Genomic DNA, 15,213 nt, shown 5'->3' on the forward strand with positions numbered 1-15,213 from the left:
GGCAGGAGACTCTCTTGAGCCCAGGAGTTGGAGGTTGCTGTGAGCTGTGATGCCATAGCACTCTACCCAGGGGGATAGCTTGAGGTTCTGTCTCAAAAAAAAAAAAAAAAAAGAAAATTAACAATGTGAGCTCAGTCCCAGTGGTTAGGGCACCAGCCACATACATCAAGGCTGGTGATTCAAACCCAGCCTGGGCCAGCTAAACAACAATGACAACTGCAACAACAAAAAAAATAGATTGCATTCCCAGCTGACATCTTGATTGCAACCTCAGGAGAGACCCTGAGCTAGAACCACTCAGTTATACTGTTCCCAGATCCCTGACCCACAAAACTGCATGAGATAATTAACGTTTACTGCTTGTAACTACTAAGTTTTGGGGTAACTTGTTATATGGCAATAGGTAAACTAATGTAGATGGCCTGATTTTAATAGCCTTTGTAGATTTATGCAAAGTTTGAATGTACTGGCTTTCATTTCCTCTTCACAGCAGCATTTTAAGAAATCTTCATTTGTTTCCACACAAGCTCTCTCTCGTGCAGTGCAGTGACAGGGAACAAGACCAGCAGAGGGGACCTGGAGAGGGAAGTTGCTGGAGGTCACCACATTGTATGGCCTAGACTGTCCTCCTTGAGAAGAGGGCATGGGGACAGGGTGAGGAGGAGCCAACAACGGGTGAAAAAAGGGTACTGAGGCAGAGGAAGAGTCTGAAGTCTCTAAGAACTTGGAAGTTCCAGCTTTCCCCAGCTCTCTTATGACTGAATAATACAACTGATGTGAATTGCTGTGAACTTTATACATATTTAGGGTGGTGCCTGTGGCTCAGTGGGTAGCGCACTGGCTCCATATACCAAGGGTGATGGGTTCAAACCTGGACCTGGCCAGCTAAAACAGCAGTGGCAACTGCAACAAAAATAGCCATGCATTGTGGCGGGCACCTGTAGTCGGGAGGCTGAGGCAAGAGAATCACCCTGGCCCAAGAGCTGAGGTTGCTGTGAGCTATGACACCACAGGACTCTACTGAGGGCGACAAAATGAGATTCTGTCTCAAAAAAAAAAAAAAAACGAAAAAGAACTTTACACATATTTGAAGGAAACATGATTTCAGTCAATTGGTAATTTGGTGAATTGGCCACTTAGCAAATTGTCTTTTGGCCAGTTGATTTTTGGCAAGCATGCATTTGGCAAATTAACGTACAGTGAATTATTCTGCTTCTAATTAAGTCATATGTAGTAATTTTTATGTTCTTAGGAAATAATTAATTTGTAAAAGATACTAATATATTTATATACACATACACATTACAAATTGATTAATTTTTCCTTCCAAAAAACTTGGATTTGAAATTTCTCTTCTCTAGGGAGGGAGACCAATGAACAACTACTTCTGTGGCCTTGGACTGCTAGTTCTGATACCACCAATTTCTGGAACAGAAGTCGTCTCTTCGGGGAAGTTATCATTTTTCACTTAAATGCAATTATAGATGGAGATAAATTCCAGGCGGGACCACTTTGGAGAAGTCTTGCCTTCATTCTGATTTTGGCTTTCTTTCTTTCTTTCTTTTTTTTTTTTGAAAGAGACTCTCAAGCTGTTGCCCTGGTTAGAGTGCAGTGACATCACAGCTCACTGCAACCTCAAACTCTTGGCCTTAAGTGATTCTCTTGCCTCAGCCTCCCAAGTAGCTGGGACTACTGGCGCCCACCACAATGCCAGGCTATTTTTTGTTGCAGTTATTGTTGTTTTAGCTGGCCTGGGCCAGGTTTGAACACATCACTCTCGGTGCATGTGGCTGGCGCTGTGGCTGGCTGCTCAGCGTACTATGGGCGCTGAGCCTGAGTTTGACTTTCTTAGGTCAAATGAGTTCATTATTGAAAGAAATTTCAAAATCTTAATTCTATGATTAGAAAAAAAATCTAAGAAGGCAGGGCTCACTGGCTCATGCCTGTAATCCTAGCACTCTGGGAGGCTGAGGTGGGTGGATTGCTTGAGCTCATAAGTTTGAGATCAGACTGAGCAAAAGCATCTCTACTGAAAATGAAAACCTGAGGCAAGAGAATCGCTTGAGTGCAAGAGTTTAAGGTTGCTGTGAGCTATGATGTCACTGCACTTTACCTAGGGTGACAGCTTGAGATTCTGTCTCAAACACACACACACACACACACACAGCGCCTGTGGCTCAGTGGGTAGGGCGCCAACCCCATATACCAAGGGTGGCGGGTTTGAACCCGGCCCCAGCCAAACTGCAACAAAAAATAGCCGGGTGTTGTGGCAGGCGCCTGTAGTCCCAGCTACTCGGGAGGCTGAGGCAAGAGAATCAACTAAGCCCAGGAGTTGGAGGTTACTGTGAATTGTGATGCCATGGTACTCTACTGAGGGCGATAAAGTGAGACTCTCTCTAAAACAAACAAACAAACAAAACACACACACAAAAACAAAGTGAAGAATGCAATAAGAATAGACAATCAGAATCTCCTGCAGTGGGGACCAGACAACAGGTTATTCCCACGGCATTGAATACAATGCTCCTTTGCCCACTCTACCCCCCAGAGGCATCTGCAGAAGTGTGAAGGAGATGTAATTCAATGAACTTTGCTCTGGGAGACATATTTCAGGAAACTGCATTAAAATAATCAGCAATGGGAGGAAAAGGAAAAGAGAAACCTATCCCTCTTAGACACAGAGCCATCACCACATATGCCCCCCCCCAGCAGACATAGCCCAATAGAGTGACTTTAAAACTTGGCTACACAATTATTTGATCCTCTTTTTTTATCCAGGTCTGGGGTCTTTATGCTGTGTGACTTTATGAGGCAAGGTCAAGAAAGAACATCCAGCTTTGGTCTAGGAATGTCTTAGAAGCTTGCTCTTGGCTGCCATCTCTTGGAACCCAGATGCCAAGCTATAATGAAACCCAGAGAGACTACGCGTAGGTGCTACAGTTGACAGTCCCAGCTGAGCCCCACTGTAACTTGGAAGGGAGGCTTCATATAACTAGGTCCATTTTGCTTCTGACCCTCTCTGGTTATATCTTTTAGGTTAAAAGCTTCTGCTTAGCCATGCACCTAGGCCAGAAGAAAGATAACCGTTCCTTTCCCAAAACTGACTCCTGGCAAGAGAAGAAAAGTATACACACAAGTAACAGAGCTATGTTAAAGATTTATAGGACCATCATGACCTGAGGGACGAGGTCATGAGGGATGACCCTACTCATCCAAAGTTTAGTGACCAAGACAAAGAACTTTTACCACCTCCCCAGACCCTCACTGACATCCAGCTGTCTGCAGTCCTTGATTACCTCTTGTAACCTCCCCCTTGCCCTTAACATAACATGGGGCCTAAAGTTCATGCCAACTTAAAATGGCTCTTTAGGACATCAGTCTGCTGTCCTTTCTGTTTGCTGTCTCTCTGAATAAAAGTCACTTTACCTGCCCCAACACTCTGCCTCTTGATTTATTGGCTGTCCTAGGCAAATGGTATGATCTTGGACTTGGTTATACTACCACCAAGGCCCCAGATGATTACAGTCCCCTTGTGCTATCCAAGGCTGGGCCTAGTGGGAGACACTTGCCTCAGGTGCAAAATTTAAATGAGATGGGACCAAGAAACTAAAAATTTAAAATAAATACTATTTTGATGTAATTTTTTTTTTAAGAGATAGTCTCACTTTGTCGCCCTCAGTAGCGTGCTGTGGCATCACAGCTCACAGCAACCTCCAGCTCTTGAGTTTAGGCGATTCTCTTGCCTCAGCCTCCTGAATAGCTGGGACCACAGATGCCTGCCACAACGCCTGGCTATTTTTTGTTGCAGTTCATCTGGGGCTGGGTTTGAACCCACCACCCTTGGTATATGGGGCCAGCACCCTACCCATTGAACCACAGGCACTGCCCAATGTAATATTTTTTTAAAATAAAAAATCAGTGCAAAAAATTCATGATGAACAGAATGTTAAGTGAAGGCCAGGTGGTGTGTGGTGGCTCATGCCTATAATCCTAGCACTTTGTGAGGCTGAGGTGGGTGGATTGCTTGAGCTTAGGAGTTCAAGACCAGCCTGGGCAAGAGTGAGACCCCATCTTACTAAAAATAGATAAGCTAGCCAGGTATTGTGGTGGGCACCTGTAGTCCCAGCTACTGGGGAGGCTGAGACAAGAAGATCTTTTGAGCCCAAAAGTTTGAAGTTGCTAAGAGCCACGATGATGCCACAGCACTCTACTCCAGGTGGTGGAGTAAGACTCTATTTCAAAAAAGAAGAAAAAAAAAGTCAAGTGAAGACAGGATCAGTAAGAGCGCCAACTGGAGCCATATCCGAGCCTGAGGAAAAAGGAAAAGTCGGTGATACTGATCCTCATTAGCCTCTAGTTCAAGCTGTGGCCCCAGACATCGTTGAGCAGAGATAATCCATTTCATGGTGTCCTGTACAAATTCCTGCACTAAAGGATATGTGATCATATAAAATAGTGCTAGTGCCATGGCACTAAATTGGGGGTGGTTTGTTATAAGCAATAGGTAGGAAGAACCACCTACAGTTCCAGAGTCCATCTCCTTCCTTCCTCTGAGATCCTTGTCTTTCTTCTCCATATCCTTTTCCTTGCCCTTAAGAACTCAAGAAATTAAGGGCCATAGCCTCCCCTTAGCCATTAGGACTATGACTGGACATCTGGGCTGAAAAAACTAGGTATTTCAAATACCATTTCCAATACAATGGTTGTCAGTACAAATCAGGGTATTCATTCACACAAACTCATTCATTCCTTTATTCAACAAATATTTAAGGACTTAGTTATGCCAGTATTGTTCAGATACTGGTGTACAATGGTAAAAAGCCAGACATAATCTTGGCTGGGATTGGTGGCTCATGCCTGCAATCTTAGCGCTCTGGAAGGCTGAGGTGGGTCAATTGCTTGAGCGCGTGAATTCAAGACCAGCCTGAGCAGAAGTGAGATCCCTGTCTCTACTAAAAATAGAAAAACTGAGACAAGAGGATTGCTTGAGCCCGAGTTAGAGGTTGCTAGGTGCTATAATGCCACGGCACTCTACCCAAGGCAACATCTTGAGACTCTGTCTAGGAAAAAAAAAAAAAAAAGGATGTAATCTCAGCTTTTCTGGAGCTTACTTTCTGGCAGAGAACAGACAATAAACAAGCAATTTCCACAGGCAGTTAGTGTTGTGATGTGGTCTGATGGAGAGGGACTGTGGTGAGTGGTGGGAAGGAATGGGGAAGCTTTAGGACGAGGAGTCAGAGGAGGCCTCTCTCAGAGGTGACATTTGAGTTACATCTGAAGTTTGAGAAATTGTCCATTGTTGACCTAAAAGGAAGAAGCTAAGGCAAAATCAATGTAAGTAGAGAGTTTATTTGGTCAAGCTTGACAATTGCAACCTGGGAGGACAGGTTCAAATTGCCCTGAATATACACTCCAAATTAGCAGCAGTTATAAGTGGATTTTTAAAGGAAAAGGAGAGGTAGTCCTGAGTTGTCTGCCAATAATGTATATTAAAATAACATAAGCAGTGAGGCATGGTGGCTCACACCTGTAATCCCTACACTTTAGGAGGCTGAGACGGAAGGATGCCTTGAGGCCAGGAGTTTGAGACCAGTCTGGGCAACATATTAAGAGCCCATCTCCACAAAATGATTTTTAAAATTAGCCACGTATGGTGGTATATGCCTGTATTCCTAGCTGAGGAGGGAGGATGGCTTGAGCCTCCTTCAAGGGAGTTTGAGGCTGCAGTGAGCTATGATCATACCACCGCACTCCAGCCTGGGCAACAGAGTGAAACCGTATCTCTAAAATAAATAAATAAATGAGATAATATAAACGATAGATTGGCCATATATTGTTCTCTGTATCGTAAATTCCAGCAACATGAAGATTGTGGGTAAGGCAGCTAGTCGGGAGCAAAATGACTATAAACAATTGCCCCAGGCATGGGTCTAGGGGTGGGAGGGTGGGGTGAGTGTGGGGCATGACTGAAGCCCCATACTCGTGTCTCTCTGGGCCGGATAAGTTTAGCACACCTCACATAGCTCAGACCATTCTGAGCTATTTTTCTTTTCTCACCATCAGTCTAAGGTCTGGAGGAAGAGCCTTCCACGCTTGTTAGGCCATGGCAGGTACGTAGACTTTAGTCCTGGTGCAATGGAAAGCTAAGGAGTGACACCGTCTAATTTATATTTTTAAAATGATCATTCTTGGCTTGGCACCTGTAGCACAGTGGTTATGGCGCCAGCCACATACACTGAGGCTGGCGGGTTTGAGCCTGACCCGGTCAGCTAAAACAATGATGACAACTGCAACAAAAAGATACTTAAGTGTTGTGGTGGGCACCTCTAGTCCTAGCTACTTGGGAGACTGAGGCAAGAGAATTGCTTGAGCCCAAGAATTTGAGGTTGCTGTGAGCTATGATGCCACTGCCCTCTATAGAGGGTGACATAGTGAGACTCTGTCTCAAAAATAAATAAATAAATAAAATGATCATTCTTGCTGCAGTGGGAGAATGAGTTACAGAGGGACAGAATGGAACCAGAAAGATAAATTAGGAGACAGGACACTGGATTAGATTAGGGTCATCACCATGGGGACAGGGGAGATAAGTGGAGATAGATTCTAGAAGCACTGGGAGCATGGGATAAGGCAGAAGCTGAGAGAAAAAAAGTAATCTGGCATTAGTCTTAAATTTTTTTTTTTTTTTTGAGACAGAGCCTCAAGCTGTCCCCCTGGGTAGAGTGCCGTGGCATTACAGCTCACAGCAACCTCCAACTCCTGGGCTCAAGCGAGTCTCTTGCCTCCACCTCCCAAGTAGCTGGGACCCCAGGTTCCCGCCACAACGCCCGGCTATTTTTTGGTTGCAGCCATCATTGTTGTTTGGCGGGTCCGGGCTGGGGATTCGAACCCGCCACCTTAGGTGTACGTGGCTGACGCCTTAGCCGGTTGAGCTATAGGCGCCGAGCCTAGTCTTAAATTTTTAATCTGAGCAATTTTGTTGGTGTTGAGAAAGGAAAAACAGGAGGAAGAACAGGTTTGGGGAAGAAAATCAAAGGTTCTGTTTCAGCCATACATTGAGATATCTATTAGACATCCACATAAAGGTTTCAAGGAAAGACCAGGGCCAGAGATACAGATACACAGAATGGTATGTGTATGTATGTATGAATATATACATACAGAAGGTGCCAAAAAATGTATACATATTTTAACAAAGAAAAAAGCTATTAAAATTGTAATACTCAAGTCACTTCTGCAATTATAAGAGGTGCTCAAATGTGACTTGTATTCATCTTTTGTTATTGGTATATTGAGTATTACAGTTTTTTTTTTTTTTAGAGACAGAGTATCACTTTGTCGCCCTTGGTAGAGTGCTGTGGCATTACAGCCCACAGCAACCTCCAACTCTTGGGCTTAGGCAATTCTCTTGTCTCAGCCTCCCAAGTAGCTGGGACTACAGGCACCCGTCACAATGCCCAGCTATTTTTTGTTTGCAGTTTGGCCGGGGCCGGGTTTGAACCTGCCACCTTTGGTATATGGGGCCAGTGCCCTATTCATTGAGCCACAGGTGCCGCCCGTGTATTACAGTTTTTCCTTCCTTAAAAATGTGTATACATGGGTGGCACCTGTGGCTCAAGGAGTAGGGCCTTGGCCCCATATGCTGGAGGTGGCAGGTTCAAACCCAGCCCCAGCCAAAACTGCAAAAAAAAAAAGTGTATACATTATTTGGCACCCTATGTGTATGTGTTTGTGTGTGTGTGTATGTGTGTGTGAAGAGAGAGAGAGAGAGAAAGAGAGAGAGAGAGAATTTAAAGTCATGGCCCTAAACAAAATCGTTAGGAAGAAAGTATAAAGAGATTAGAGGTAGGCTGACCCAACAGCAGTCTTCTGAGCAGTCTGCTAGAGAAATAGGAGAAACTACCAAAGGAGACTATGGCGAAACCAGCTGCCAAGAATCTTTTTTTTTTTTTTTTGTAGAGACAATCTCACTTTATCGCCCTCAGTAGAGTGCTGTGGCGTCACATAGCTCATAGCAACCTCCAACTCCTGGGCTTAGGTGATTCTCTTGCCTCAGCCTACCAAGTAGCTGGGACTACAGGTGCCTGCTACAAAGTCCAGATATTTTTTTGTTGCAGTTTGGCCAGGGCTGGGTTTGAACCTGCCACCCTCAGTATATGGGGCTGGTGCCCTACCCACTGAGCCACAGGCACCACCAAAGATGGGCTCTTTTTTAAGGTGTGAGATACAAAGCATATTTCATGTCATGGAGATGATCCAGTAGAGAAAAAGGGGAGAGGTAAACCGCACAAGTGAAGTCTTAGAGGGAATGTGCTTCAGAGCCTAAGTAGAAGAGGTGGTAAGAACAGGGACACTCTGTTGTAATGGGAGGGAGAGCAAAGCCTGTGACTAACCAATAGAGGCACCTTGGTAGATGTGGTGGTGGGAAGGTGGGGGTCTTGATAAAAAAAGAGGTGAGGCTGGCAGCTGGTTCTTCCGTCACTGACACTCCCTGCAAAGGAAACTATCACCAGGCACCCTACGCCTCTCTGCCTCCTGTTTCCACTGCACTCTTCCCTACAGCTGCCTCAGGAGAAGGACATCACCCCTCACCCGTAATGTGACCATGCAGCATGGGAGGGAGGGTGGACATTCACCTCTAATGTATACACGCAGCATGGGAGGGAGAGTGGACATTGCTCTCACCCTTCTTCCAAATCATTCATTCTTCTCCTCAATACAAATGAACACACACAGACAAAAACCCAGTTTCTGGCATAGTTCTTGGAACACCACAGATGTCCAATAAATATTTACTTAAAAAAGCAAACCCTGGCTCAGCGCCTGTGGCTTAAGTGGCTAAGGTGCCAGCCACATACGTCTACGGTGGTGGGTTTAAATCCAGCCCAGGCCCGCCAAAAGAACACCTGTAATCCCAGCTACTTGGGAGGCAGAGGCAGGAGACTTGCTTGAGCCCAGGAGTTGGAGGTTGCTGTGAGCTGTGATACCACGGCACTCTACCCAGGGCGACAGCTTAAGGCTCTGTCTCAAACAGAGCAAACAAACAAACAAACAAACAAAAACAAACCCTTCCCTTTTCAGGTCAGTCCATATCACCCACTAACCCTTCTCATCATAGTCATCCAGGCTTCTGTATTGGTCACAGGCTTCTTCTCTACTCTGTTGCCATCACCCTAGGGGACTCCACCTTGGTGTTGCAATTCTTGTGTATTTAAATTCAAAAAAATGATTCTCTGATCCTTTCTTGTCACCCATGGTTAGGATCACTTCTAAGACTTGTGGGAACTTGCCTCCCCTGACTTGGGAGGAGTTCTGGTGGAAGTTGAATGCTGTCTTATTCTCTCCTTAACTTCAAATCTGATCACGGAAACAGTTCCCCCTAGTGGACAGTCATTATATATGCATTCTCTATATTTTGAGTTACTGAAGACTCTTTTCTTTTCTTTTTTTAAGTTCAGGGGCATCATTTTAACTCACTGCAGCCTCTAACCCTTGGCCTCAAGCAATCCTCCTGTCTCAGCCTTTTGAGTATTTGGGACCACAGGCGTGCCCACAACACTTGGCTAATTTTTTTAGTTTTTGCAGAGATGGGGCCTTGCTCTTGCTCAGTCTGATCTTGAAGTTCTGGGCTCAAGGGATTCCCCCAACTTGGTCTTGCAAAGTGCCATGATTACAGGCATGAGGCACCATGCCTAACCTGAAGACTATTCAAGAGACATTTCTTGAGCACCTTTTATGAGTCTGGCATATCTGAAATTGTTTTGATGTGCACGGTTTCACTGTTATCACATGAGAATACATCAAATGAAAAAGGCAGTGACAAGGCGGCGCCTGTGGCTCAGTGGGTAGGGTGCTGGCCCCAAATACAGAGGGTGGCAGGTTTGAACCTAGCCCCAGATGAGCTGCAACAAAAAATAGCCAGGCGTTGTGGTGGGCGCCTGTAGTCCAGGCTACTCGGGAGGCTGAGGCAAGAGAATCGCCTAAGCTCAGGAGTTGGAGGTTGCTGTGAGCTGTGACACCACAACGCTCTACCAAGGGCAACAAAGTAATACTCTGTCTCAAAAAAAAAAAAAAAAAGAAGAAGAAAGAAAGAAAAGAAAAGAGCAAGAAAAAAGAAAAAGGCAGGACAAAGTGTCATGTTCCCACTGTCTCTGCCATATACTGAATGAATGTAGAGGGGCTCTAAATTGGGTCAATGTTGGAAGAAGCTGGGGCCAGTTCCAGCTCTGGAGGAGTTCATCAGCATAAGCCATTTGTTCCCATAAATTTATCTGACAAACTTCTACTGAGCACCCATTATGTTTCAGGTCCTGAGGGAAAAAGAAGAATCAGATTCAGTCCCTGCGCTGGAGTTGCTCAGAGGTCTGGAGGAGAAAGGCACGCAGGCAAGTATTCACTAAGGCTTAATTCACTCACATATCTATTCCAGACATATGGAATTGAGGACCTAACAAATGCGAGGCAATGTGCTGAGGATATAGACCATTCTGGAAGCCATAGCTCTAATGAAGGGAGGGACTGGAGAGGAGGAGGGGGCAGGGAGGCTCAAAGGAAGGAGAGTTGATATTTGGGCAGGGGTTGAAGGCAGGGTCAAAAGGCCTTAGAGAAGAAATGCATAAGCTCAGAAGGGATGGATGAGGAGGAATGGCCACGTTTACCACATGGAGGTGGGATGAGGAGAGGAAGGTCTCAGTGTCATGCGATCTAGTCCCTTTTGTTCCAGTGCCAGTGATAACCCTCTGCCTCTGGGTCTGACCCTTACTTAGGTCCTTGTACTACTCCACACATGCACAGGCAACCTTCCCCAGGAGGACATTATGCACCAGCTGGTAACAGATTTTACTGTAGCACTACTTCTCAACATACAAGGCCCACATATGCAAATGGACCTATAGGGATCACACACACAAAACACTGCTGCCAAAATAATCAAAGTTGGAAGTGAACCTCCAGACTTTTGTTGATCTTTTCCTGCTCCTATGTCCCCCCCAGGCTCCCTGGACCAGGGGTTCAGTCTATCATCCCAGACACAGGAATCCCTGTATGTACTGCTTCCCAGATCATTCGTCTTGTTCTTCTTCTTCTGAAAGTCGGGTCTCATTCTATCACCCAGGTTGTAGAGCAGTGGCATGGTCATAGCTCACTGTGGCCTTGAACTCCTGGGCTCAATTGATCCTCCTGCCTCAGCCTCCTGAGTAGCTGAGACCAGAAATGTGCCACTGTCTATTCTTGCTTAATGGCTCTCTCTGTCCCAGTCTTCTTAGCCCCATCCATTTCCACTTCCATATGCCATGTCAGTCTTCACACCTAGGCAGTTCCCTGTACTGCCCATTATCTCGTCCCAGGACCTATGTATCTAGCTATGTATAAGAATATTAGTTTGTTGTCTAAACACCCCAAATGGCCTCCCACCTGGCCTCCAGACTCAAGGCTCCCTATGGCTCTGCCCACCTGGCCCAGCGCCACCCAGGCAATCCTCCTGGGGCATGGCATCCCCTCTGTCCTCATCTGCGCACAGCTCCCTTTCTCAGGGCCTCCATGCTGCCTACAGAAGAGAGCGCCAACTATTCTACCTGGGATTCTAGTGCCCAATCTGGTCCTAGTGTACGGCTTTCTTGACCTACACCTCTACCAAACCTTCACCAAATAACCTGCCCATCATCTCATGTCTGTGTCTTCATTTCTACCATTCCCCTTTGCAGAATACCCTCCTTTTCTCTTTTCTGCATTCTAAATCCTTCCCATTCTCCAAGGCTTAGTTCAAATATCACTTTCCTTATAAACCCTTCCTTGATCCATCCTGTTGCAAACAGTCTCTCTTCTCTGAACCACTATAGGAAAAGGGAAGGAAATAGCATCCTTTAAATACCTGTCATGCTCTGTATGTTAAAAAGCATAAGCTATAGAGTCAGATAGATCTGGTTTGGATCCAATCTGCTGTGTAACCTTGGTTAGGAAACATACTTAATTAATCTCTCTGTGTTTCAATGTTTTATCTTGAAAAACATAAAAACACCTATCTTCACTATTCATTGGACATATGAATACCTATATGTACCAGGTTTTGTATTCTTGTGGTGATTTTGAGAATGAAAGGAAATGATGTATGGAAAGTGGCTGACACATAGGTACATTCAATAAATGAAAATTTATTCATGCTACCATGATCCAATTCATTTCTTAGAAGAAGGACATTCCTCAGGGTCGTTTTTGTTTAGAGGGGAAGTACCATATAAGGCTGGGAACCAAAGAACGGGTGTAGCAGCTCACTCCTATAATCCTAGCACTTTGGGAGGCCGAGATGGGTGGATTTCCTGGGCATAGGTATTCAAGACCAGCCTGAGCAAGAGACCCTGTCTCTAAAAAATAACCAGGTATTGTGGTGGGTGCCTATAGTCCTAGATACTTAGAAGGCTTAGGCAAGAGAATCATTTGAGCCCAAGTGTTTGAGGTTACTATGAGCTATGATGCCACAGCACTCTACTACTCAGAGCAACAAAGTGAGACTCTGTTCCTCTCCCCACCCCCCCACCCCCAGAGAGACTGGGAACCAGAGCCAGCTCTGAATCAGGACAGATTCTAACTGTTCAAGCAGCATGGGCTTATTCAAAGCATAGCACATGGCTGTCATTTCCTGAATAACTCACTGATAGATACTGAACCAGCACTTTCCATCTACTAGAACCATCCTGGACACTCCACAATAAGGCTCTCTGTGAGTAAGAGAAAGCTGTCAAGAACCGATGTGCCAAGCTCTCACTGCCACCTTCTACCATCTGGAGTGGGCTCCCTACCTTCATACTGGACTTCCAGGTACATTGTGCTCAGCACCTTCAGCACGCAGTCCACGATGCTGGGATGTGTGGCTCCAATAATTGACTGACAAGACAGACAATAGGACAGCGTGGTTATTCTTTAGATCTTGTCTGCCTGGAAGAAATGAAACATAGGCTTCCAAACAGCTCGGTGCCTGGGTGAATGGGGAAAAAGGGAGGGCGGGCAGTGGGGAGTCACTGGGTCTCAACCCCACCCCACAGAGAGCGGGGGCAGTGGTGGGCACCCAAGAATCCATTGTGGCTGCCACTGAGCTCTGCAGCTCAGGAGGCAATGGTCGCGGCCAGCTGGCTACCTTGGTTGGGGGAAGGGAGGACCCCAAGTAGGGAGAGGGGAACTCATCCAAGATGCCCATGTCTCCTCTTCCTCAGGGACCTCACCTCAGCAGTCACTCTCACTCTTCTACCTCTTCAGACTTCACCATGCATTGGTGCCTTTCCGTTAACATCAAACATCCTCAAGTTCTTCCATATTTAACACAATTGTCCTTCAACTCTGTCTTTTCCTTTTGCTCTTTTTACCCTCACATCTAAGCTTCTCAGGAGAAACCACTTCTTCATTCGCCCTTTGATAGCCTGCTTCAATTTATACAATTTTTCTTTTTTTTTTTTTTTTTAGACAGAATCTCACTTTGTTGACCCTGGTAGAGTGCTATGGCATCATAGCTCACAACAACCTCAAACTCTTGGACTCAAGTGGTTGTCCTGTCTCAGCCTCTCAAGTAGCTGGGACTACAGGTGCCTGGCACAATGCCTGGCTATTTTTTTTTTTTTTTTTTGAGACAGAGCCTCAAGCTGTCGCCCTGGGTAGAGTGCTGTGGTATCACAGCTCACAGCAACCTCCAACTCCTGGGCTCCAGCGAGTCTCCTGCTTCAGCCTCCCAAGTAGCTGGGACCACAGGCGCCCTTCACAATGCCTGGCTAATTTTTTTGGTTTCAGCCATCATTGTTGTTTGGCAGGCCCGGGCTGGATTCAAACCTGCCACCTTAGGTGTATATGGCTGGCGCCTTAGCCACATGAGCCACAGGCGCCGAGCCTGCCTGGCTATTTTTAGAGATGAGGTCTCGCTCTGGCTCAGGCTGGGCTTGAACCTGTGAGCTCAGGCAATCCTCTGCCTCGGCCTCCTAGAGTGCTAGGATTATAGGTGTGAGCCACCGCGCCCAGCCTAATTCATACAATTTTTACTGTCACAGGACAGCCTCCTAATTCACCAAAACTTTTCCTGCGGGGACCATCTTTCTATTCCACTTTTAATCCCCTGTTGTATCTGACCCAGCTGATCAAGTCCTTCTATGGAAACTCTTTTCCCGTGATTTTCCCAGCCTTGTTTTCCCCATTTTCCTTCTGTCACTTTCTTGGCTCTTTTTCTTTTCTTCTCTTTTCTTTTTGCAGTTTTTGGCCAAGGGCTGGGTTTGAATCCACCACCTCCAGCATATGGGGCTGGTGCCCTACTCCTTTGAGCCACAGGCGCTGCCCTCTTGGCTCTTTTTCAAAGAGGCAGAGTCTGTGGAAAGAATAAGGACTTTGGAGAGAGTGGGATTTAAATGTCCACTTAGTAAATATGTTTTACTTAGTGTGTGGCTTTGGATAAGTCACTTAACACTCCCTGAGGCGCAATTCCACCATCTTTAAAATAGGTATAATAGTATCTGCCTCCCGTGGCTATAGTGAGAACTGAAAGAAACAGAGGAAATAAGTGTTTGGCACCGAGGAGGCACTTTGTAAAGGGAAACTGTGGAAACAGTAACAATAATCTGATCTGTTTTGCTGGGTCTTCTTCCTGGACTAACCTCTTCAGTGTGGGAGGTTTCTTTCTCTTCTGACTTGGCACATCTTACCTGGCAATCTGAGTTACTTCCGTTTCAGTTATCACTTTGCTGCTCGTGAAATCCAAACTGATGGCTTCACATCAAGCCTCTCCCCAGAGCTTCAAACTTTTATTTTCTACCCCCCAGTGGGCATCTCTTCTAGCTGTCCTGAGCAGTGAGTCCTCAACCAAGCAAGTAATCAGAATCACTTGAGGAGCTTAAAAAGAAAAAGTAACTACTGAGGACCAACCTGAGAGTTTTCAGATTGTACAGGAGAGAGGCTTGGGATCCAATATTCCCAAGCGACCCTATTACATCTGCAACCCGCATGGCCTCCTCCTCAGATAGGCACTTGGGAACCACCAAGGCCCATCAAGTTTTTAGGGGAAAAACCTAAACTCTTCCCAAATCAAACTGATTTCTCCTCGTTATTCCTGTTTTGTCTTGGTGATGCACAACTCACCCTCCTGTCTAAGCCCAAAGCTGTGTGCCATCTTTGAGTCCTTTCTTTTACTGTGTAAGTCTCATGCTTCCTACCTCAGAAATTTCTGACCAGCCTGGTCACTTCCAT

At 45.8% G+C, this 15,213-nt stretch overlaps 1 protein-coding gene across 1 annotated transcript in view; it reads right to left on the bottom strand.

Moving 5' to 3' along the window:
* CUNH1orf228 (chromosome unknown C1orf228 homolog) overlaps positions 1 to 15,213 on the bottom strand; it is a 65,961-nt gene that overhangs the window by 17,521 nt on the left and 33,227 nt on the right. The window contains exon 6 of the mRNA XM_003801195.3: positions 12,795 to 12,879. Within this exon, the coding sequence (XP_003801243.1) occupies positions 12,795 to 12,879 (85 nt within the window). The remainder of the gene's footprint in view (positions 1 to 12,794; positions 12,880 to 15,213) is intronic.

The sequence above is a fragment of the Otolemur garnettii genome, unplaced genomic scaffold, assembly GCF_000181295.1.
Source record: "Otolemur garnettii isolate 467f Iridium unplaced genomic scaffold, OtoGar3 scaffold00202, whole genome shotgun sequence".
Lineage (NCBI taxonomy): Eukaryota > Metazoa > Chordata > Mammalia > Primates > Galagidae > Otolemur > Otolemur garnettii.